The 24,202-nt window shown below is 44.5% G+C and overlaps 1 protein-coding gene across 1 annotated transcript in view; it reads right to left on the reverse strand.

The window, feature by feature from the left end:
- The window catches only part of LOC126260507 (nephrin-like), an 871,736-nt gene that overhangs the window by 185,379 nt on the left and 662,155 nt on the right, over positions 1–24,202 (reverse strand). The window contains exon 5 of the mRNA XM_049957838.1: positions 15,526–15,816. Within this exon, the coding sequence (XP_049813795.1) occupies positions 15,526–15,816 (291 nt within the window). The remainder of the gene's footprint in view (positions 1–15,525; positions 15,817–24,202) is intronic.

Consider the following 24,202-nt stretch of genomic DNA (forward strand, 5'->3'; position numbering starts at 1 on the left):
TGACGAATTCCGTAGAAGTGGAGTGGATGAATTTCATTTAGAGACGATCCATTTTATGGTTACCGTGGAATTGGAACTCAATCTCTGTATCTACTGTAGTGCGCTACAATACAGAAATGATATAAAATAAAAATAACTGTTTAAAAAGAATGACAAATGCTTCGTCAGGCATCCCTGTGATTCCACTTTATAACAGATTTAGTATTTTATCCATCGTCAACAATTACAATTCTGTTTGTTGAAATAATCAGCAACCAGTTGCACAAAAGAAATTATATTCCTTTACCGATGTCAGGCATCTAGTGCCCATCCTCAGAATGTTATAACTATCGCATTTTTTGCGAGCATCAAAACTACACTACTGGCCATTAAAATTGCTACACCAACAAGAAATGCTGATGATAAACGGGTATTCATTGGACAAATATATTGTACAAGAACTGACATGTGAATACATTTTCACGCAATTTGGGTGCATAGATCCTGAGAAATCAGTAGCCAGAACAGCCACCTCTGGCCGCAATAACGGCCTTGATATGCCCGGGCATTGAGTAAAACAGAGCTTGGATGGCGCGTACAGGTGCAGTTGCCCATGCAGCTCCAACACGATAGCAAATTTCATCAAGAGTACTGACTGGCGTGACCCAGTTGCTCGGCCACCATTAACCAGACGTTTTCAATTGGTGAGAGATCTGGAGAACGTGCTGGTCAGGGCAGCAGTCGAACATTTTCTCTATCCAGAAAGGCCCGTACGGGACCTGCAACATGTGGTCGTGCATTATCCTGCTGAAATGTAAGGTTTTGCAGGGATCGAATGATGGGTAGAGCCACGGGTCGTAACACATCTGAAATGTAACGCCCACTGTTCAAAGTGCCGTCAATGTGAGGTGAGCGAGACGTGTAACTGATGGCACCCCATACCATCACGTTGGGTGATACGCCAGTATGTCGATGACGAATACACGCTTCCAATGACCGTTCATCGCGATGTCACCAAACACAGATGCGACCATCGTGATGCTGTAAACAAAACCTGGATTCATCCGAAAAAATGACGTTTTGTCATTCGTACACCTAGGTTCGTCGTTGAGTACACCATCGCAGGCACTCCTGTCTGTGATGCAGCGTCGAGGGTAACCGCAGCCATGGTCTCCGAGCTGGCAGTCCATGCTGCTGCAAACTTCGTAGAACTGTTCGTGCAGATGGTTGTTGTCTTGCAAACGTCCCCATGTGTTGGCTCAGGGATCGGGACGTGGCTGCATTATCCGTTACATCCATGCGGATAAGATGCCTATCATCTCGACTGCTACTCATACGAAGCCGTTGGGATCCAGCACGGCGTTCCGTATTACTCTCCTGAACCCACCGATTCCATATTCTGCTGTCATTGGATCTCGACCAACGCGAGCAGCAATGTCGCGATACGATAAACTGCAATCGCGATAGGCTACAATCCGACCTTTATCAAAGTCGGAAACGTGATGGTACGCATTTCTCCTCCTTACAAGAGGCATCACAACAACGTTTCACCAAGCAACGTCGGTCAACTGCTGTTTGTGTATGAGAAATCGGTGGGAAACTTTCCTCATGTCAGCACGTTGTAGGTGTCGCCACCGGCGCCAACCTTGTGTGAATGCTCTGAAAAGCTAATCATTTGCATATCACAGCATTTTCTTCCTGTAGGTTAAATTTCGCGTTTGTAGCACCTCATCTTCGTGGTGTAGTAGTTTTAATGGACAGTAATGTAAGATGTGTGCCGGAGACTGCTTTGTTGATGGTGCTTAACAGTGTCTGAACAACGAATGTATAAAGAAACTGAACAATAAGTGCAGACATCATGCCAGAACTGGAGCGACTTAGCTGATTATCTCCTGTTCTGGCATGATGTGTGCACTTCTGCGGTTTCCTTGTACCATTGTTGCACAGGCACTCTGAACCACGAGACCAAAGCAATATGCTGCTATATCTTAGTTTTGACCGTCGCAAATAATGCGATAGTTATCAATCCTGAAGAAGGGCACTAGATGCCTGAAACCGTTTAAAGAATAAAGTTTCTTAATATGCGAACATTTTGGCATGGTAAGCCAACCCTGTTAAAGTTCACTTTCAGGTAGACACCTAAACTATTTTGAATTTTTTCCTCAGGACCATATGGAGAAACTTTGCATGAACTTGAAGTTTCTAGAATCAAACGAATGAAGTTCTTTAAATGAAGAGACAGAAATTACGAATATCAGATAATTATCTATCGTCACTAACATAAGAAAATGGAAACATGCGTTTAGTGTTATTTAAACATATGCGTTATTTTCTTTCTTCACTAGCTGCATCACGATACGACCTGTTACAAGCATATGTATGCCCTATCTGCACTATCGAAAATAATAACTCGGTGAAATGATTAAAAAATGTTACGAGTTGCCGTGTCCGCTCTTGTCTGTGCCGCCGCTCATTATACTACAATGGTTTCTAGTTCTGATGCAGTACATAAGTAGGCGCGAAATTAGCATTTATGTAAGTGTGCTATGGGTGAGATGTAACTCCTACTAGATTGTGATATAATGGACGAAAGCTACATTCCGAATAGATTTGTAGTAACGTCATACTCATGTCATTCGCGACTTGTGACGCTACATCCGCAGTTAACTCTCAAATAAATCGTTCAATTAGGTGTGAGGACACTACAAATCTTTGATGTATGTAAGTTCCATTAGTGATGTACAACACTACACAGGAAAGCGTCACCATTGCTGATACGTCTGCCTAATATCCTGTAGCGTCCCCACGAAGTGCTTTTGCTTCTGTTATTGTGTATTTTCAGCCATGTCTATATCCACTATTTTGATGTGCAACATATACAGGGTGATAAAAAAGTTATTCCATATGATGAGAAGTAATAGTATGGGCCAAAAATATCCAATAAACATGGACTCATATATGCATACCTTCGTTACTGTTAATATGTACTGCAAGCTGTTTGTTATCACGAACGACCAATAAAATGCAGGAAAGAAATGGCAGATTTCTCCGTTATTGTCTCTGGATACATCACGCATTGTTATTACTGTAATCCGTATTGACAGTTCTGAGTACGTACATGCGCATACAGCAGTTCTAATGAAACCAATTCGTGTTTTGACAAGTTTGTGCAATACTTTTATATTGTTGTTTTATCTTTGGAATTTGCAGCATGATCTAAACCTATTAGGTGTGAGGACACTACAAATCTTTGCTGAATGTAAGCCCCATTAGTGATGTACAACACAACAGGAAAGCCTCACTATCGCTGATACATCTGCCTAATATGCTGTAGCGCCCCCGCGAGCACCCACAAGTGCCGCAACACGACGTGGCATGATTTCGACTAATGTCTGAAGTATTTCTGGAAGGAACTGACACCATGAATCTTGCAAGACTGTATATAAATCCGTAAGAGTACGGCTGTGGAGATCTCAACTGAGCAGCACGTTGCAAGGCATCCCAGATATGCCCAATAATGTTCATGTCTATGGAGTTTGGTGGCCAGCGGCAGTGTTTAAACTCAGAAGAGACTTCCTGTAGTCACCCTGTAGCAATTCTCGACGTATGGAGTGTCGCATTGTCCGGTTAGAATTGCCCAAGTGCTTCAGAGAGTACAATCGATATGAATGAATGTAGTTGATAATTCAGGGTGCTTACGTGCGTGTCACCTGTCAGAGTCGTATCTAGACGTATCATGGGTCTCATATCACTCCCACTGCACACACCCCACACCATTACAATGCCTCCACCATCTTCAATAGCCCCCCGCTGTCATGCAGGGTCCATGGATTCATGAAGTTGTCTCCATACCCGTACACGTCCATCCGCTCGATACGATTTGGAAGGAGACTAGTCCGGCCAGGCAACATGTATCCAGTCATCAACAGTGCAATGCTGGTGTTGAAGGGCCCAAGCGGGGCGTAAAGATTTGCTCTGTGGAGCCATCAATGGTAAACGAGTGGGACTTCAGCTCCGAAAGCTCCTATCGTTTCGTTGTACGGTACGTACGCTGACATTCGATGATGGCCCAGCATTGAAATCTGCAGCAATTTGCGGAAGGGTTGTACATCTGTCATGTTGAACGATCCTCTTCAGTCGTCGTTGCTCCCGTTCTTGCAGGATCTTTTTCCAGAGACAGCGATGTAGGAGATCTGATGTTTTATCGAATTACTGATATTGACGGTACACTCGTGGTGGTACGGGATCGCTATCTCGGATATGCTGTGTCCCATCGCTCGTGCGCCGACTATAACACCACGTTCAAACCCATTCAAATCCTGATAACCTGCCATTGCAACAGCAGTAACCGATCTAATAAATGCGCCAGACACTTGGTGTCTTATACAGGCGTTGCCGACCCAGCACCGTATTCTGCTTCTGTAATTGAATACGCATGCCTATACCAGTTTCTTTGGCGCTTCAGCGTGTATAAGAGTCTGGTTTTGGCAATACGGTAAGAAACTACTTGTAACACGCTTGCATGCATGACCACTGCTGTGTTGCATCTTCAGCGCATATTAGCCAGTTATTCCCTCATTTTTCCACAGAGTTGCTTGAGCTCTACGGACTGCGCAAGTGCCCCTCCACAGCGGTCGAGAGAACTTCCTCGTGTGTCACTGCACAGGGAGATAAAAATAGCACACCTGCCGTTTGTTCAGCGAAGACAGGAGCCGATACACGTCACTGCAGTGGGAGTACAAAGTAAAGAAACGACTCCGACCTAGGACCTGGCTGAGTAAACTTCCAGAATTATAAATGCCGGGACGACCGAGGGAGCTGCTTTCGACGAAGGTTTTTTTTCCCGGTCTGCTGGGAGGCGCGGGCGCCCCATCGGAGTTGCCAGACGGATCCGCAGCGGCGCGTCGCGGCGCTCCGGCAGTCCGTCTGCCGGCCGACTCTCTGTGGCGGCAACTTCTTTGTGCGGCACGCGAGGGACCCCGAAGGGCAATCGCGTGAGGCATCGGCGGCTATTACCGCGGACGCTGACCTCTGAGCTAATCGCTCTCGGGAAATATCGCGGACGGCATGAGTTTCCCCGTGTCGGAGGAAACTTCTCCCACAGACCAACTGCCAGCTTTGGCCTGCTTCGGATAGACTTGTTGGAAATAAAATAAAAACTTCGACGAGTAAGAGTGAAAGGTATGTCTGCGCTTAGAACACAATTATGGCTGACACAGGCAATTTAGTGAAGCGGAAACAAATTCTGTTCAGTACACAGAGAAAGTATGCACCGTGTTCTAAGTCATAAGTAAAATACTTCAAGATTTTATTATATGTACTGTTTAGGTTGAATAATTTACAGACATCAGTTAAATTAATAGAGAAAAAAATGGTTCAAATGGCTCTGAGCACTATGGGACTCAACTGCTGTGGTCATCAGTCCCCTAGAACTTAGAACTACTTAAACCTAACTAACCTAAGGACATCACACACATCCATGCCCGAGGCAGGATTCGAACCTGCGACCGTAGCAGTCGCACGGTTCCGGACTGCGCGCCTAGAACCGCGAGACCACCGCGGCCGGCTAAATTAATAGAGAAGTTGCTTCAAAGGTGGACGTACAGGGTTATTTTTACCCCATTATATCAGTCGGATGAACGAATTGCTGTAATGAAATGATAATTAAATGGACACCCTAGCTGCAAAGAGGCGTTGATTTACTTCATTGGGGACATGTTAAAAGTGTGTACCCCGACCGGGACTCGAGCCCGAGATCTCCAGCTTACGTGGCAGACGCTCTCTCCATCTGAGCCACCGAGCTGCAATCGCACTATTCTCTGTGTCCTCGGTGGCTCAGATGGAGAGAGCGTCTGCCATGTAAGCAGGAGATCCCGCTTTCGAATCCCGCTCGTGTCAAACATTTTCAACATGTCCTCAATGAAGTATATCAACGCCTCTTTGCAGCTAGGGTTTCCATTTAATTATCATTTCATTCTAGCAAAAGCTACATGGACATCAACGGTAACTGTTCTTTCGGGAACAGATAGTACCGTCATATATAGTTAAAATATGGCTTCCCGGCCATTGACCTTCTTGTGCGAACGCACACGCTATGCCCGAACTCGTACGGGACTTCGTAGATTAATATGCCACGAGTAATGAGTACGATGGGCAAACACCTATTAGGCGCACAACGAATGTAGTATTGTGGGCATGTTGGGAATGTGGGTCTCACGGGGAGCATTCAAGGGATAAGCCCGTGCAGGCTCAATATCCTCTGTGCCCACGGTGGCTCAGATGGATTGAGCGTCTGCCATGTAAGCAGGAGATCTCGGTTTCGTGTCCCGATCGGGGCACACATTCTCAACATGTCCCCAATGAAGTATATCAACGTCTCTTAGCAGCTAGGGTGTCCACTTAATTCTCATTTCATTCTAGCAAAAGTTGTATGGTCGTCAACGGTAACTGTTCTTCCGGGAACGTTTAACACTGTTAAACACTGTATTCAGTCGGGAGAATCAATCGTGTGGACACTTTGTTCCTTTTATGAAAGATTGCGAATTCCAGATGTGTACGAAGCCTTTTTGGACGATTTAACACAGACTCAGTTATTGCAGGCTCTCTTCTACACAGCTGAATCTTCCCCACTAATTACAGGGCCAACGTGATCATCAAATAGTTCAGAAAAAAAACTCATTCGTTCATTCACTCCGGAACAAAAAGTCACAAACCTTATTTATGAAGGAAATTGTGTATTAAATCCATCTCCATTACATGTCCAGATCTCCGGTGATTCCACGTCTTAATTATTTTCCGTTTACACTCTCTTTCTATTCAAACAAACCGCTAGTGGCACAAAAGTTAATTCGCTCGATTTAGCGAGAAGAAAATCAGAATATGTATCTCTCAGAAACACGTCAATCCCTCAATCCCTACTCCAGATGCTGTTCTAGTTACCCCTCTAACAACCATGGAGAATGCATATATGCATCTATGTTATTTCAAAGAATAAACGCGATAGAAAATACTTTGGCGTCGTCTAGCTGTCGCCGCATATGTTACGAGAAAATCAGATCAGATACTTTTCCAAAGTGAATGAATGTGGATGGTTTGATTGACAATGATTAATTTTTGCGTGGTAGAGTGTATTTTCTGTGGGGACATTACAAACAGATACTACCGTCATATATAGAATTGCTGTAAGACTGAACTTCCTCAAATGTACGACTGTTAAAAAATTATGGAAATAGATATAAATAAGTCGTTTTTAATACAAGTCTCTTCAAATACACGTACGTGTCGATAGTAGATAGACGCTATTCAATTTTTTCATTAACATTTTACACAGCTACGTAACAGTTTCGTCAAACTTGACAACGAAGTGTCCCAAATTTCTATGAAGTTCATCTGTGTAGCAGTAGTAACAATGAGTGTTCGCTTAAGATTGGATTTCTCACAACTGACGATGACAAAAGGAAAGTGATGTGGGACACAACAGTTGTGTTCCTCTACAGCTTCCCAATAATCGGCATCTATCAGCACCTTCTAACCCGTAAATGGGTAAACCAAACCCGTCTGCCCATGGGACAGCCTCTCCTAATAACAAGGGAATTGTCCAATCCAACATGGCGAAACCTGTCCTGAAATTTTTAAATTTTTTATTCAGGACGACTACGCAGAAAACTCCGTCTTCAGGCCACGAGTGGCCTACCGGGACCATCCGACCGCCGTGTCGTCCTCAGAGGAGGATGCGGATAGGACGGGCGCGTGGTCAGCACACCGCTCTCCCGGTTGTTACGATGTTATTCTTGACGGAAGCCGCAACTATTCGGACGAGTAGCTCCTCAATTGGCATCACGAGGCTGAGTGCACCCCGAAAAATGGCAACAGCGCATGGCGACTCGATGTTCACCCATCCAACTGCCGGCCACGCCAAACAGCGCTTAACTTCGGTGATCTCACGGGAACAGTTGTATCCACTGCGGCAAGGAATACGCAGAAACACAATGTAAAAATTTTAGACGCTAAGATTCACTGCACATATCTAAAAAGTGTTAAAATTTCCGAAATTCGTAGTTCACTTGGAGGCTGGACAAATGTATACAGCCGTGGGTGTAGGAGACAGCACAAGAGGGATACGGCAGGGACATATCCTTATTTGACGGCCAACGGTAAACAGATAACACGGAAATACGCTATACTAATATATAATGCGAATTTCAGTTTCCGTTGATAGTTTCTCTGTGATAACTGTTTAAAGCTACTACTTGCTCGAAATTGTTACTCTTTTAATATCCATTATAGTTACAGTTATCTTTGTCGTGCCGGCCGCGGGGCCGTGCGGTTCTGGCGCTGCAGTCCGGAACCGCGGGGCTGCTACGGTCGCAGGTTCGAATCCTGCCTCGGGCATGGGTGTGTGTGATGTCCTTAGGTTAGTTAGGTTTAAGTAGTTCTAAGTTCTAGGGGACTTATGACCTAAGATGTTGGGTCCCATAGTGCTCAGAGCCATTTTTTTATCTTTGTCGTATCGCTAAATGTTAACAAAGGAGATAATTTTCTTTGCGATTTCTTCATAGATAAATAGCATCTGTCTTTTTGCACGTTCCACAGTTTCACAGTAATCTCGAATCCAATCAATGTTTTCAACCTTGTAAAAATGGAGAATGATGGACGTGGTACGCAATCGAAATCAAGTATGTCACCTGAAGACCTACATACACTCCTGGAAATGGAAAAAAGAACATATTGACACCGGTGTGTCAGACCCACCATACTTGCTCCGGACACTGCGAGAGGGCTGTACAAGCAATGATCACACGCACGGCACAGCGGACACACCAGGAACCGCGGTGTTGGCCGTCGAATGGCGCTAGCTGCGCAGCATTTGTGCACCGCCGCCGTCAGTGTCAGCCAGTTTGCCGTGGCATACGGAGCTCCATCGCAGACTTTAACACTGGTAGCATGCCGCGACAGCGTGAACGTGAACCGTATGTGCAGTTGACGGACTTTGAGCGAGGGCGTATAGTGGGCATGCGGGAGGCCGGGTGGACGTACCGCCGAATTGCTCAACACGTGGGGCGTGAGGTCTCCACTGTATATCGATGTTGTCGCCAGTGGTCAGCGGAAGGTGCATGTGCCCGTCGACCTGGGACCGGACCGCAGCGACGCACGGATGCACGCCAAGACCGTAGGATCCTACGCAGTGCCGTAGGGGACCGCACCGCCACTTCCCAGCAAATTAGGGACACTGTTGCTCCTGGGGTATCGGCGAGGACCATTCGCAACCGTCTCCATGAAGCTGGGCTACAGTCCCGCACGCCGTTAGGCCGTCTTCCGCTCACGCCCCAACATCGTGCAGCCCGCCTCCAGTGGTGTCGCGACAGGCGTGAATGGAGGGACGAATGGAGACGTGTCGTCTTCAGCGATGAGAGTCGCTTCTGCCTTGGTGCCAATGATGGTCGTATGCGTGTTTGGCACCGTGCAGGTGAGCGCCACAATCAGGACTGAATACGACCGAGGCACACAGGGCCAACACCCGGCATCATGGTGTGGGGAGCGATCTCCTACACTGGCCGTACACCACTGGTGATCGTCGAGGGGACACTGAATAGTGCACGGTACATCCAAACCGTCATCGAACCCATCGTTCTACCATTCCTAGACCGGCAAGGGAACTTGTTGTTCCAACAGGACAATGCACGTCCGCATGTATCCCGTGCCACCCAACGTGCTCTAGAAGGTGTTAGTCAACTACCCTGGCCAGCAAGATCTCCGGATCTGTCCCCCATTGAGCATGTTTGGGACTGGATGAAGCGTCGTCTCACGCGGTCTGCACGTCCAGCACGAACGCTGGTCCAACTGAGGCGCCAGGTGGAAATGGCATGGCAAGCCGTTCCACAGGACTACATCCAGCATCTCTACGATCGTCTCCATGGGAGAATAGCAGCCTGCATTGCTGCGAAAGGTGGATATACACTGTACTAGTGCCGACATTGTGCATGCTCTGTTGCCTGTGTCTATGTGCCTGTGGTTCTGTCAGTGTGATCATGTGATGTATCTGACCCCAGGAATGTGTCAATAAAGTTTCCCCTTCCTGGGACAATGAATTCACGGTGTTCTTATTTCAATTTCCAGGAGTGTATGTGTTGTTCAGTTGTAACTTCTTCGACGTACATTCGAATGATGTCGACATTTCGCTAGAAATTGTGGACACACTAGAGCAAACAGGGAATAACTGGGGCGACTCCGTGAACTGTCGTACGATCGGTAATTACTGAGCTAATTAAAGTCCACAATAAAAATAGAGTACCTTGCTGGCACATAGAAAACGTTCCAAAAATTGCTTACAGTGATAAAAAGAACGCTACAAATGTTTTGGTTCACAATGGAGAGAGAACTAACATACAATTAAATAGAGTGCAAAGGCTGTTTCTTTCCGTAAATCTGAACATCAGTTGTTTAAATGGAAGAAACAGTATGAAGTATGTGTCATAATAATTCGCAAAAATGTGACGGAAAAACAATTCAAGAGATTTAGAATGCTCGCAAGAGTCAGTGCACCACTACCCAAGGAGACCTGTGAGATTGGGTGCTCTGAATAGAATTTGAGATGGACATTATCGATTTCCAGACCTCTTCAGCAAATTTGCCCTAAAATAATTGTGCAGATGAGACTTCATTTATAGAAAAAACAATAAAGAGACTCGTAGCTGACGTGAAGGCGAAGCTTCTTGTTGTCCCCTAAAAGTAGCATATAAAGCCGGTCAGCCAGGTTTCGTGCAAACTCCATTTCATCATTTCGAGCAAAGAAAGACAGTCACTTGTGCAGCTGATGAGTGCTGAGTCACATTCGTATATAAAAGTGCAAGTGATAAATATCGGTGGAATCCTGCAACTTTATAAATGTCTGCAGGAACATGAGGGCAAACTAGGACCAAAAAATTTTTACAAAAAAGGGACGCTTTACTTGTAAAAATCTTGTAACTGAAGCAGCAAAATCTGAAAAACTGCAAAGAATAATTTTCATTATAGATCCGAAACATGTTCGTACCATTTACCGACACTAACTGATTGCTTTTGTTGGACTTCAGGAGGACGGGGAAAACACGGCAAATGTAATTAAGATTCCACGCGAAACTAATAGTTTCATTAGAAAAAAATCGAAACTTTCAAATATTTTTCAGAAAGTTTTTGGGAAATATAATTTCCATTAACTCTTTGTCGTTTCAGGTCTATCAGCAGAACGGCATTCTTAAACATCAGACATTTCTGTACATTCAGTTTTCATCACCAAACTTTACGAATTTGATCAAATATGCCGGTACACAGCACAATATGTAGAACAAGGGCCATTAACATATCTTACTCCACTCCAGCATTGTCTACTTAAAACAAGTGATTACTGTGAAGCGCCTGAATGCAGTAATTTTTCTGTTATTATGTTTACCTGGTGTAAGGAAAATGTTGGTCTTTGTGATCCAATAGATACTTCCCTTGTTCGTTACTGCAGTGACAAAAAGGATCTGAGTATCCCTGAAAATAACATAAAATGACTGTCCAAAATGATGTAAAACTGGGAAGACCCAAAATTCAGTGAAATGTGTGTGATAACATTTCTACTCATTTCAGGCACAAATCATGAGCCGGGCGCTTGCAATCAGTTGCGATCGGCTAAAAAAGTACCCAGAAAAATTGTAACACATATGATTTTGTCTTAACTTTACATTTTTCGTACTTATTTGTGTATAAAAAAGTATATAAATCTGCCGAAGCAGAAAAAAACTGAAAACCTTACTGGCCTATAGAATTCGCTGCCTTAAGCACAGTTCATCTTGCTGTAGCATGGAAAATAAACAAACCAGTGGAAATATGCTGCCGCCGGAGCTGAAAAAAGGCGAATACGTTAGACTTTAAAAGACTGTGTCTCAGTTTCTACAGGGAATCGTATAACTCCCTTGAAAATGCCTTTCCGAGATTGATGTCTGAAGTACTCCTCTGTAATACTGACAAGGGGCAGATTGAGTCAATAATTAAATCAATGAAGACTAGGACACTCTTGGAGTGCCTAGCAGAATATCTAAGTACTGTGCTGCACATGTTAGCCGTGTATTTTGCCATTATTTGTAAATTTTTCTTTAAGTATAAACAGTTTCCTGAATGATAACTACTGAGTAGCAAAGCCGCTTCATAGAAAGGGAGAAAGGGATAACGAAGATAATTTTAGTCCTTTTTCTGCCAGTGTTAGCTAAAGTTATTGAAAAGGCTGTGTATGCAAGGATAACTGATCATTTTATTTCATATAATTTGCTATCAAACGTACAGTTCGGCTTTAGACGTCGTTTAATAATTGAAAATGTTGTATTCTCTTTTCTCTCAGAGGGACTGGATCGATTAAACAGAAGATTTCCTACGCTAGGAATCATTTTTGATTTATCTAAGGCGTTTGATCGTGTTGATCACAAAATATTGCTCCAGAAGTTGGACCATTATGGAATACGGGGAGCAGCTCACAATTGCTTCACCTCCTACTTTAACAACAGACAGAAAAATTTCATTATTCATCATGTTGAGAATGGCTGTGATGTATGGTCTCAGTGGGGCATGGTCAAATGGGGGGGGGGGGGGGGCGAGGGATGCCACAGGGATCAGTGCTGGGACACTCCTATTCCTTATTTATATAAATTATATGCCCTCGACTATTATTAAAGGTAATTTTCAAAATTTCTGTTTGCTGATGGTACTAACTTGGCAGTAAAGGTTATTGTGTGCAGCACTGGCTCTGTTTCAAATAGTGCAGTTCATAACTTAGCTTCGTGGCTTGTAGAAAATAAACCAACGCTAAATCGCAGTAGGACTCGGTTTTTTACAGTTTCTAACACACAACTGAACAAAACCCGAGATTTTAATTTCACAGAATGGGCATACGGTTAGTAAAACTGAAGAGTTCAAAATTCTAGGTGTTCAAATAGTAAATTTTCGTGGAATGCCCACTTTAAGGATCTTGTTCAAAGACTTAATGCTACCATTTTTACTATTCGAACGGTATCTGAAGTAAGTGATAGCTCGACACGAAAAGTGGTATACTTCGCTTATTTTAATTCCCTTGTGCCGTATGGTATTATATTTTGGGGTAACTCCTCCCATTCTCAAAGGATATTTTAGGCTCAGAAACTGACGCTTTGGGCAATAACTGGTATAAGTTCACAAACCTTTTGTCGAACTCTGTTCACTAGTCTGGGTATTCTGACAATGTCCACTCAATATATATATATATATATATATATATATATATATATATATATATATATTCTTTACTGGCGTCGCTTGTTAACAACATTAACTTATCCCCAAGAATTAGCAGCCTTAACTCATTTAATACCAGGCGGAAATTCAGTCTGCATTTGGATCGCACTTCCTTCACTCTTGTTTGTGTATAAAAGTGTGCAGTACATTGCTCCATCCATTTTCAGTAAGCTACCACAAGACTTTAAAAGCCTTAGCAGCAATCCACGCGCTTTCAAATCTAAGCTGAAGAGTTTTCTCATGGGTCACTCCTTCTGTTCTGTCGACTAGCTCCTTGAAAATTTAAACTGATTCCTATGTTATATTGTTGATTGCGTTTATATAAACTTTGGGCTTGTCTTTTTTGGGTTCATAAGCATTTTATTTTATTTGTTATTACTGTTATGTTGTAATTACATGTACTGACACGTTCCATGATCTTGGAGATTTGCTACTCCATTTGTTCCTGCGGAGCTAGGAGTGTGAAATAAAATTGAAAATAAAAATAAAATAAAGAAAATGGGGGGGGGGGGAGACCAGCTGCCTCAGTCCTCATTCTGCCTTCCTCACCACACTTTTGCTATGCAAAAATATTTGAGCTCTTTTCTTCTGAAAGAGATTAATAGACGTGTGGTAGAACAGAGAGGAGACAGTTCCAGTGAGAGAGAAAGAGGGAGGAGACAGTCGTGGTGGGAGAGAGATACTGGCAGTAAAAGAAATAGAGAGATGGATGAAGACAGTAGCAGTTAGAGCCAGAGAGAGGCAGCCATAGATCGTCAGCTAAAGTCATCGACGTAAAAGAGAAAGAGAGGCGAGAGAAGATAGGAGCAGTGCGAGCAAAGGAGAGAAGAGACCATGGAAACGAAAAATAAATTTCACAGGAGACCATGGACAGGCTTGGGGGCTCTGTAGTCATCCAGACCGGCGAACTACAACACGAAGGTATGGAGAAGGACGCATTGTGGACCGAAATTTGAAATACGTGGCGATAGGGATACACTAATTTGGAGCCTAAAAATTTTGAACTGCCAAGGTATGTCGGACAAAGTGGCAGTGGTAAAGAAAAACAAATAGCCAGTGTCAGACAAAGAGGAGACAGTGGCAATGGATGTAAAATAAAAGAAAGTGAGAAGTGAGTGGAAAAGAAAGTATGTGGACAGCGGTAATGAGACGGAGATACTGCATATAATGAGTTAAGTATGAAGAAAACTTTGGAAACTTCTTAGAATGTACTGTGTTAAAAGAGCGTAGATACAGGGCGACAATTATTGAACTATAAGAAAAAAAACGTGAATTATTTACAAACTGCTGGATGCAGATAATTTATTCAATATGCAAATGTCACTGCAGATATTCAGATCTAGGTTATGAAATGTTCGATATTCCTGCAATCATTGGCGATAATGTGGCTCAGACGAATAGCGAAATTCTGCATAACCCGCTGTCGATGGCTGTTTTCAGCTCAGAAATGGTTCTGGGGTTATTGCTGTACATCATGTCTTTAATGTAGTCCCACAGAAAGGAGTCGCATGCGTTCATATCTGGAGAATATGGCGGTCAGTCAAGGTCCACGCCAATGGCCTCTGGATATCCCAGATCCTTGATGACGTACCCAAAGTGCTCCTCTAGGACATCAAACGTCCTCCTGCTTCGATGGGATCGAGCTCCGACTTGCGTGAAACATTTCTTGTCGACATCAGGGTTACTTTGTATAATGGGGATGAAATCATCTTCCGAAGCCTTCACGTACCGTTCAGTAGGCACCGTGCTATCAAGGAATGTCGCATCCATTTTTCCATGACTGGACATTGCACACCACACGGTCACCCTTTGAATGTGAATGCACCAATTTTACTTATTGACGAACCCATCCAAACGAAAGTGGGCTTCGTCGTTAAACCGCACTTACTAATTTCCATCATGCCCCGCGACCAATCGTGCAGTTTCAACATCCTAACGCACACCGCACAGCTGTTTCCTCACATTTCTCTCAGAGTCTTTTAAAGAGGTATTATATTCAAATAATTTTATAACTTATCATTTTTGTTAATATCTTAGGCATCTGTGCCGTGTTAAAAGTGGGAGTCATTGCAGTTATTATTGGTGCGTAGAGAGTGGGTGAGCCGTGAACAGCTGCGAAATATGTGTGACACGCCCCCCTCCATCCCATCAGAGCCCTGCATCTGCGCGCGTGCTAGTGGGCGACAGTGTGAGCTATTAGACGCGAATCACACCGCCATAAAACAGCATTCACAGCGAGCAGAAGCACTGTGCGGTACTCACGGACGAGGTCTAGGGCGACGGTGGCGGCGACGGGCGGCGCGGCCCTCGTGTTGGACGCCTGGCAGGTGAGCCGCGCGCCCAGGTCGTCCCTGGCCAGCGGGCCCAGCTGCACGCGGCTGCGCATCGGCTCCAACTCCTCCTCCTCCTCTTCCTCCTCTTCCAGCAGCTCCTCCAGAGGGTCCACGGCGCCCACGTCCTCCTGTCCCTCAGGAGGCTCCTCTGGCACCGGAGGCTCCGACACCGCCAGCAGGCGCTCTCCCCTCCACCAGCGAACGGTAGGCATCGGCCGTCCTGTTAGGAACATTTCAGTTCAACAGTATGCTCTCAGACAAAAATACAAAAGCGAGAGCAAAAGTATCAGAATATAGCACTTTCAGTACAAGTTGTTTCTGCCTGAAACCACCGTTTAGTTAATTTTTTTCTGATGTACCAATGCCCTTAGCATCAAGCCACTGATGATGTTGCCAGACAGAGACATCTACACTGGATCGAGAAAGAAACTGGTAAAGGCATGCGCATACAAATACATAGATGTGTAAACAGGCAGAATACGGCGCTGCGGTCGGCAACAACAGGTTGTAACATCGGTTAGCGCTGCTACAATGGCGCACGAGCGATGGGACACAGCACTTCCGAGGTAGCGATGAAGTGGAGATTTTCGTGCACGACCACTTCACGAGTGTATCGTGAACATCAAGAATCTGGTAAACATAAAATCTCCGACATCGCTGTGGCGCGGAAAAAGATCGTTCAAGAACGAGACCAACGACGATTGAAGGCAATTAATTATTCATCGTGACAGAAGTGCAGCCCTTCCGCAAATTCCTACAGATTTCAATTCTGGGCCATCAACAAGTGTCAGCGTGCGAATCATCCAACGAAACATCATGCATAAGGGCTTTCGGAGCCGAAGGCCCACTCGTGTACCATTCAAGACTGCACGACACAAAGCTTTACGCCTCTCCTGGGCCCGTCAACACCGTCATTGCACTGTTGATGACTGGAAACATGTTACCTGGTCGGATGAGTCTCTTTTCCACTTTTATCGAGCGGATGGACGTGTACGGCTATGGAGACAATCTCATGAATTCATGGACCCTGCATGTCAGCAGGAGACTGTTCAAGATGATGGAGGCTCTGCAATGGTGTGGGGCGTGTGCAGTTGGAGTGATATGGGACCCTCGATATGTCCAGATACTACTCTGACACGTGACAATTACGTAAGCATCCTGTCTGATCACCTGCATCCATTCATGTCCATTGTGCATTCCGACGGACTACGGCAATTCCAGTAGGACAATACGACACCCCATACGAGTGGCTTCAGGGACACTTTTCTGAGTTTAACCACTTCCGCTGGTTACCAAACTCCCCAGACATGAACATCACTGAGCATATCTGGGATGCGTTGCAACGTTCTGTTCAGAAGAGGTCTCCGCCTCCTCGTACTCTTACGGATTTATGGACAGCCTTGCAAGATTCGTGTTTCCTAATCCCTCCAGCACTACTTCAGACATTAGTCGAGTCCATGCCAAGTCGTGTTGAAACGTCGTGTTGCGGCTCTTCTGAGTACTCGCGGAAGTCCCACACGATATTAGGCAGACGTAGCACTATCTATGGCTATTCAGTGTAGTAGTACATTGAGTTCGAGTGTAGTGCATTGACACACCCACAGCGTTCAAAGTCAGAGTCAGCTTGAGGACTGTACCACGTTATTGTTGGGAATTAGGTCATGCGGTTTTCCTATAGTGGTCATATTGAGGAGATCATTGACACTGAAAGAAACTAACTGGAATGTAAATCTGAGTTTATATCATTGCGTTTATGAGAGATTTCGAAATGAAATCACTGGGAATTATGTAGCTTTGATACAAAATTATACGTCCTGTTTTGTTTCCTGTTTAAGTCTATATTTCAGGCTTTGTGAGCTGATGGAAGATTCGAGATGCGGGAAAACGCAAACTTGCTTCCGAATATATTACATGAAACGCGGGGTGGCTGAAAACTCTATGTCATAGTGGTTTCTGAATAAAGTTGTTTGTTTACTTTTGTCAATTTCTTCTTGTATTCGTTGCTTACTGTCATACCAAAGGATACCTTTGTAAAAATTTTAGAATTACATTTCTTTTGTATTATAGATTGAAAAGATTAAAGAAAAAACCGCTATAAATGTCTGACTACTTACAAATGAGGCAAAGCGTTGAATATTTTCTGGTAACCATGTGCGAGAGAGTAAGCCCCCGTAGCTGAGTGGTCAGCGCGGCAGACCGTCACGCGGGGCACTTGGGTTCTGTTTCCAGTACTGACAGGTAGTTGGCCTTGCTTATTGCACTGGGAAGGGGTGCACTCAGCCTTGTCCATTGTGCATTCCGACGGACTACGGCAATTCCAGTAGGACAATACGACACCCCATACGAGTGGCTTCAGGGACACTTTTCTGAGTTTAACCACTTCCGCTGGTTACCAAACTCCCCAGACATGAACATCACTGAGCATATCTGGGATGCGTTGCAACGTTCTGTTCAGAAGAGGTCTCCGCCTCCTCGTACTCTTACGGATTTATGGACAGCCTTGCAAGATTCGTGTTTCCTAATCCCTCCAGCACTCAGGGGTGCACTCAGCCTCGTGAGGCCACCTGAGGAGCTACGTGACAGAGCTGTAGCGATTCCAAGATTAAGAAGCCCTACTACGACCATGAGAGCGCTATGCTGATACGTACACCCGCCCCATGCGCTCTCCGCATCCAGCGACGCCATTAAAAGACGACGACACGCCGGTCGGTCGGTCAAGATAGATCCATGTAGCGCCTGCACTCCGAACTTTACCTATGCGAGCTGGGGAGGTCGGAGAATATAGAAATGTTTCGAATTTTGTTTAAAGTTCGCTGAAATTCGCTAAGTGCAGCTATTATGAAACACTCGCTGGTAATAGTCCGTGAATTTGCCCTCTGTTATAACTAAAAGCTAGATTTTCATACTTCTCAACGTTTATGTTATCAAATCACCTGAGCTATGTGTCGTACAAATAATTTTGCATGTACATTCTTGGTATACGTGGATAGTGCTCACATCATTTATTGAGAATCGAAATGTACAGAAGTAGTAAATTCAAATGTCATGCCTGAACTGAAGTTTGCCTGCAATGAGAATAAGCTTCGTAAACGTTCTAAATTTTGTTTAAAGTTTCCTGGAAGTCACTCAGTGCTCTCATTCTGAAGTACTCTATGAATGAAATCCAGGCATTTGAGCGCCGTGAATTACGTTGCTTCGATATACACTGCTGGCCACCGTAAATGCAACACCACGAAAGACATGAGGTAGCACAACAAAATTTATTTTGTAGATAACATGTTGACCAAGTATCAGATGATTACGTTTACAGACGTCTGTGACATGTGGTTCCTGCCAGAATCAGTAGTCAGAGTAGCCGGCATTGTTGGAGATCACCGCTGCCACACGTCTCGGCATAGAGTCAAGAGTGTTCCTGGGGTACAGCAGCCCAAGCAGCTTCCACACGTTGCCAAAGATCATCAGGTGTGGCAGCTGGGGAGCTGATCAAAAGATGTTCGCTGTTGTCTACGAGGCATAACTGATCGTCTTGTGAAACAACCACAAGGTAAACACACGTGCCGAACGTACACTCATCGAAATCGCCAAGCCTTAAATGGCGCTATGAGGTGGCGCCACAGGCGCGCGTGATGTGCGTCTGCGCTGAAATTCTAATCAGTTGCATATCTCATCGCTGCAAACCCATGGTGTAAATTTCACTTGATTCGGATGCTTCCTTCAGGGTGTTGCATTTACGGTGGCCAGCAGTGTATATTATAACCGTGACGCATACCTTACTGTCTTAAACATGTAACATAACATTATCCTTCTTAATGAGTACATTATGATAGCATTTTAAGTTCTTAAATTTGTTCAGTAATTATATGAACCTTTTTTTTGATCATCAGTCTACTGACAGGTTTGATGCGGCCCGCCACGAATTCGTTTCCTGTGCTAACCTCTTCATCTCAGAGTAGCACTAGCAACCTACGTCCTCAATTATTTGCTTGACGTATTCCAATCTCTGTCTTCCTGTACAGTTTTTGCCCTCTACAGCTCCCTCTAGTACCATGGAAGTCATTCCCTCATGTCTTAGCAGATGTCCTATCATCCTGTCCCTTCTCCTTATCAGTGTTTTCCACATATTCCTTTCCTCTCCGATTCTGCATAGAACCTCCTCATTCCTTACCTTATCTATCAGTCCACCTAATTTTCAACATCCGTCTATAGCACCACATCTCAAATACTTCGAATCTCTTCTGTTCCGGTTTTCCCACAGTCCATGTTTCACTACCATACAATGCTGTACTCCAGACGTACATCCTCAGAAATTTCTTCCTCAAATTAATGCCGGTATTTGATATTAGTAGACTTCTCTTGGCCAGAAATGCTTGTTTTTCCATAGCGAGTCTGCTTTTAATGTCCTCCTTGCTCCGTACGTCATTGGTTACTTTACTGCCTAGGTAGCAGAATTCCTTAACTTCATTGACTTCGTGACCATCAATCCTAATGTTAAGTTTCTCGCTGTTCTCATTTCTACTACTTCTCATTACCTCCGTCTTTCTCCGATTTACTCTCAAACCATACTGTGTACTCATTAGACTGTTCATTCCGATCAGCAGATCATTTAATTCTTCTTCACTTTCACTCAGGATAGCAATGTCATCAGCGAATCGTATCATTGATATCCTTTCACCTTGTATTTTAATTCCACTCCTGAACCTTTCTTTTATTTCCATCATTGCTTCCTCGATGTGCAGATTGAAGAGCAGGGGCGAAAGGCTACAGCCTTGTCTTACACCCTTCTTAATACGAGCACTTCGTTCTTGATCGTCCACTCTTATTATTCCCTCTTGGTTGTTGGACATATTGTATATGACCCGTCTCTTCCTTAGCTTACCTCTACTTTTTTCAGAATCTCCAACAGCTTGCACCATTTTATATTGTCGAACGCTTTTTCCAGGTCGACAAATCCTATGAAAGTGTCTTGATTTTTATTTAGCCTTGTTTCCATTATTAGCCGTAACGTCAGAATTGCCTCTCTTGTCCCTTTACTTTTCCTAAAGCCAAACTGATCGTCACCTAGAGCATTCTCAATTTTCTTTTCCATTCTTCTTTATATTATTCTTGTAAGCAGCTTCGATGCATGAGCTGTTATATGAACTATTGCTAATCAATTTTTTGTTGACTAAGTGTAGTGCTAGACAGGCAGCTTTCAGCTGCGACTGGGTTACTGCGCCACCAGTTCGTAGCTTAGTAATATACACACATCAAGAAAAGGCTTGCATCACCTCGGTTCATAGGGTCCGGAGTCTTTACAGAAAATTGCAACATAAATCAACATTTCCGCCCTTTTTATTGCTCATGAAAACCACACATTGGTTGTTCTACCACCATACAGCGAGACTTTCTGAGGTGATGGTCCAGATTGCTGTACACACCGGTACCCATAATACCGAGTAGCGCGTCCTCTTGCATTGATGCATGCCTGTATTCGTCGTGGCATACTATCCACAAGTTCATCAAGGCACTGTTGGTCCAAATTATCCCATTCCTCAACGGCGATTAGATCCCTCAGAGTAATTATGGGGTCACGTCGTCCACACACAGCCCTTTTCAATCTACCCCAAGCATGTTCGATAGTGTTCATTCTGGAGAACATCCTGGCAACTATTGTCGAGAGAAGTCGTTATCCTAAAAGAAGAGATTCCCAAGATGTACACGTTGCGGGCTCGAATTGTAGTCCATGAAGACGAATACCTCGCCATTATGCTGACGATATGGTTGCACTATCGGTCAGAGGATGGCATTCACGCATCATACAGCCGTTACCGCGCCATCCATGATCGCCAATGGTGTACGTCGGCCCTACATAATGCCACCCCAAAATAGCAAAGAACCTCCACCTTGCTGCTCTCGGTGGACAGTGCTTCTAAGGCGATGAGCCTGACTGGGTTGCCTCCAAACACGTCTCCGGCGATTGTCTGGTTGAAGGCACATGCGACACTCATCGGCGAAGAGAACGTGATGCCAGTCCTGAGAGGTCCATTCGGAATGTTGTTGAGCCCATCTTTACCGCGCTTCATGGTGTCGTGGTTGCAAAGATGGACCTTGCCATGGACGTCGGGATTGAAGTTACGCATTATGCAGCCCATTGGGCACAGTTTGAGTCGTAGCACGACGTCCTTTCGCTGCAAGAATAGTATTATTCAACATGGTGGCATTGCTGTCAGGGCTCCTCCGAGCCATAATCCGTAGGTGGCGATCATCCACTGCAGTAGTAGCCCTTGGGTAGCCTCACCGAGGCATGTCATCGACAGTTCCTTTCTCTCTGTAAAAGACCGAGCGAGGTGGCGCAGTGGTTAGTCACTGGACTCGCATTCGGGAGGATGACGGTTCAATCCCGCGTCCGGCCATCCTGATTTAGGTTTTCCGTGATTTCCATAACTCGCTCCATGCAAATGCCGGGATGGTTCCATTCAAAGGGCACGGCCGACTTCCTTCCCTAATCTGATGAGACCGATGACCTCGCTGTCTGGTCTCCTTCCCCAAACCAACCAACCTCTCTGTAAAACCTCCATGTCCGAACATCGCTTTAGTTCACTCCGAGGCATCTGGGCACTTCACTTGTTGAAAGTCCTTCCTGGCATAAAGTGACAATGCGGACGCGATCGAATTACGGTATTGACCGTCCATGCATGGTTGAACTACCGACAACACGCGCCGTGTACCTCCTTCCTGGTGGAAAGACTGGAACCGATCGGCTGTCGGACCCCCTCCGTCCAACAGACGCATGGTTCTTGCATGGTTGTTTTCATCTTTTTTTTGGGGGGGGGGGGGCTTTAGTGACAGCTCTGAACAGTCAAAGGGACTGTGTCTGTGATACAATACCCACAGTCAACATCTATCTGCAGGAGTTTTGGGAACCAGGGTGACGCAACACATTTGTGTGTGTGTATGTGTGTGGTTGTGGTTGTGTGTGTGTAGAGTAAAGGAACCTGTTACTGTAGTTTCCAACGTGATATTACGGAAGTTTACGTCGTTGTTGGTAACGAAACGGTAAGACTGGTGATTCAAAACCCTTTACACACAGGTTACAGAAGTTAATTACTCCTAGAGAACAACATGGCGGGACGTTTCAGGACTCCAATGACAGATGATCCACAAATATACAAGAGAAGGAAAGCAATCGTCGTCTGAAGCTAATGACCTTGCAATAACTGCTAAACCTGAAGATGGTCAGGCCGTGCTGTATCACGTTTACACTCATGTCCTTGTAACATTATAGTCACCGTTTGTGGATTCATACAGTGCACGTCTCTCATTGAAGTATGTAACTCGAAAGGGGACAATGTAACATAGTCGTCGATGATATAATCCTTTCTTCTTCCCTTTGAATGTATTTGTTCCGGCCACCATAGATTACCAGAGAAAAAATGGGAATTTGCTACGTATTGTCGTTATACATCACGTGTCAAACTGCTTCGTGCAAAAACCGTTACACTCGCTATCACAAGCAGGATGGATGCGACTGTCACATGAGACACTACAATTTGATTGTAATGATGAAGAGCTTGTTATTTGTAATACGTAATGTACCGACATGGGAAATATCTGTGATCATAAATATGATCTGAAAATGTACATCATAAATGAAAACACAGGATATCATTCATTTCATTAGCACTGGAACATATGAATCCCGCCTCAAATACCACTGGGACACTCATGTCCAACCCCTCATGCATTGGAATATGTAACGGCAGGACATTTTTTTCATATTGTTACCTCTGACGACGACATTAACTGAAATAATTACACATTAATATTACTCACTCCTACAGAAAAAAAATTGATAAATTGGTAGTAAAGAGTTAAATAACAGTAATTTCGTAGTAACATACGTACGGAAACATACTCACTCGTGACATATCGCACATTGTTCTCCACAGACTGATGTGGCGTAAATTGCTTACTCCCACACTAGACGACTTTCTAAAATTACGACGATATGAAAATGAGACATCGTGGAAGTCAGTTGATGCAGTGAAGTATATGTACTCGTAATTCAGCCAAGGTGAAATATTTAATTGTGTTTTAGTAAATTTATGGTTGTGGTACACGATACGCAAAAAGTTTCTGAATTCGTGTTACACAGCCCGATTAATATTTTCGCCGCATTTCTCAGACAATGTAGCAAAATAGTACTGCAATTATTTGAAACTGACCAGATACCTTTTTCTTATTAATTGGGAAAAGCTTTGGTAGAATGTAACTAGAATTTTAAGTTCCACGACATCAACATCTATATGTCTATACATACTCACAAGACACCATGTGGTGCATGGCGGAGGGTACCACGTACTACTACTAGTCATTTCGCTTCCTGTTCCACTCGCCGGTAGAGAAATGGAAAAACTACTATGTATATGCCTCCGCAGGACCCCAAATTTCTCCTATCTTCGTGTTCCTTATGCAAAATTTACGTTGGAGGCAGTAACATCTGAGCCGTGGTGCGCCTTTTCTGGCACACCAGCTCTTTGGCAGTACTGGCGATTACCCGACTGTACTACTATCTTTGCCCCTGTGTAATCTGTCGGCGGGTATTTGCGGTAGGCGAGTTGTTCGCC

Source organism: Schistocerca nitens, chromosome 5, assembly GCF_023898315.1.
Source record: "Schistocerca nitens isolate TAMUIC-IGC-003100 chromosome 5, iqSchNite1.1, whole genome shotgun sequence".
Lineage (NCBI taxonomy): Eukaryota > Metazoa > Arthropoda > Insecta > Orthoptera > Acrididae > Schistocerca > Schistocerca nitens.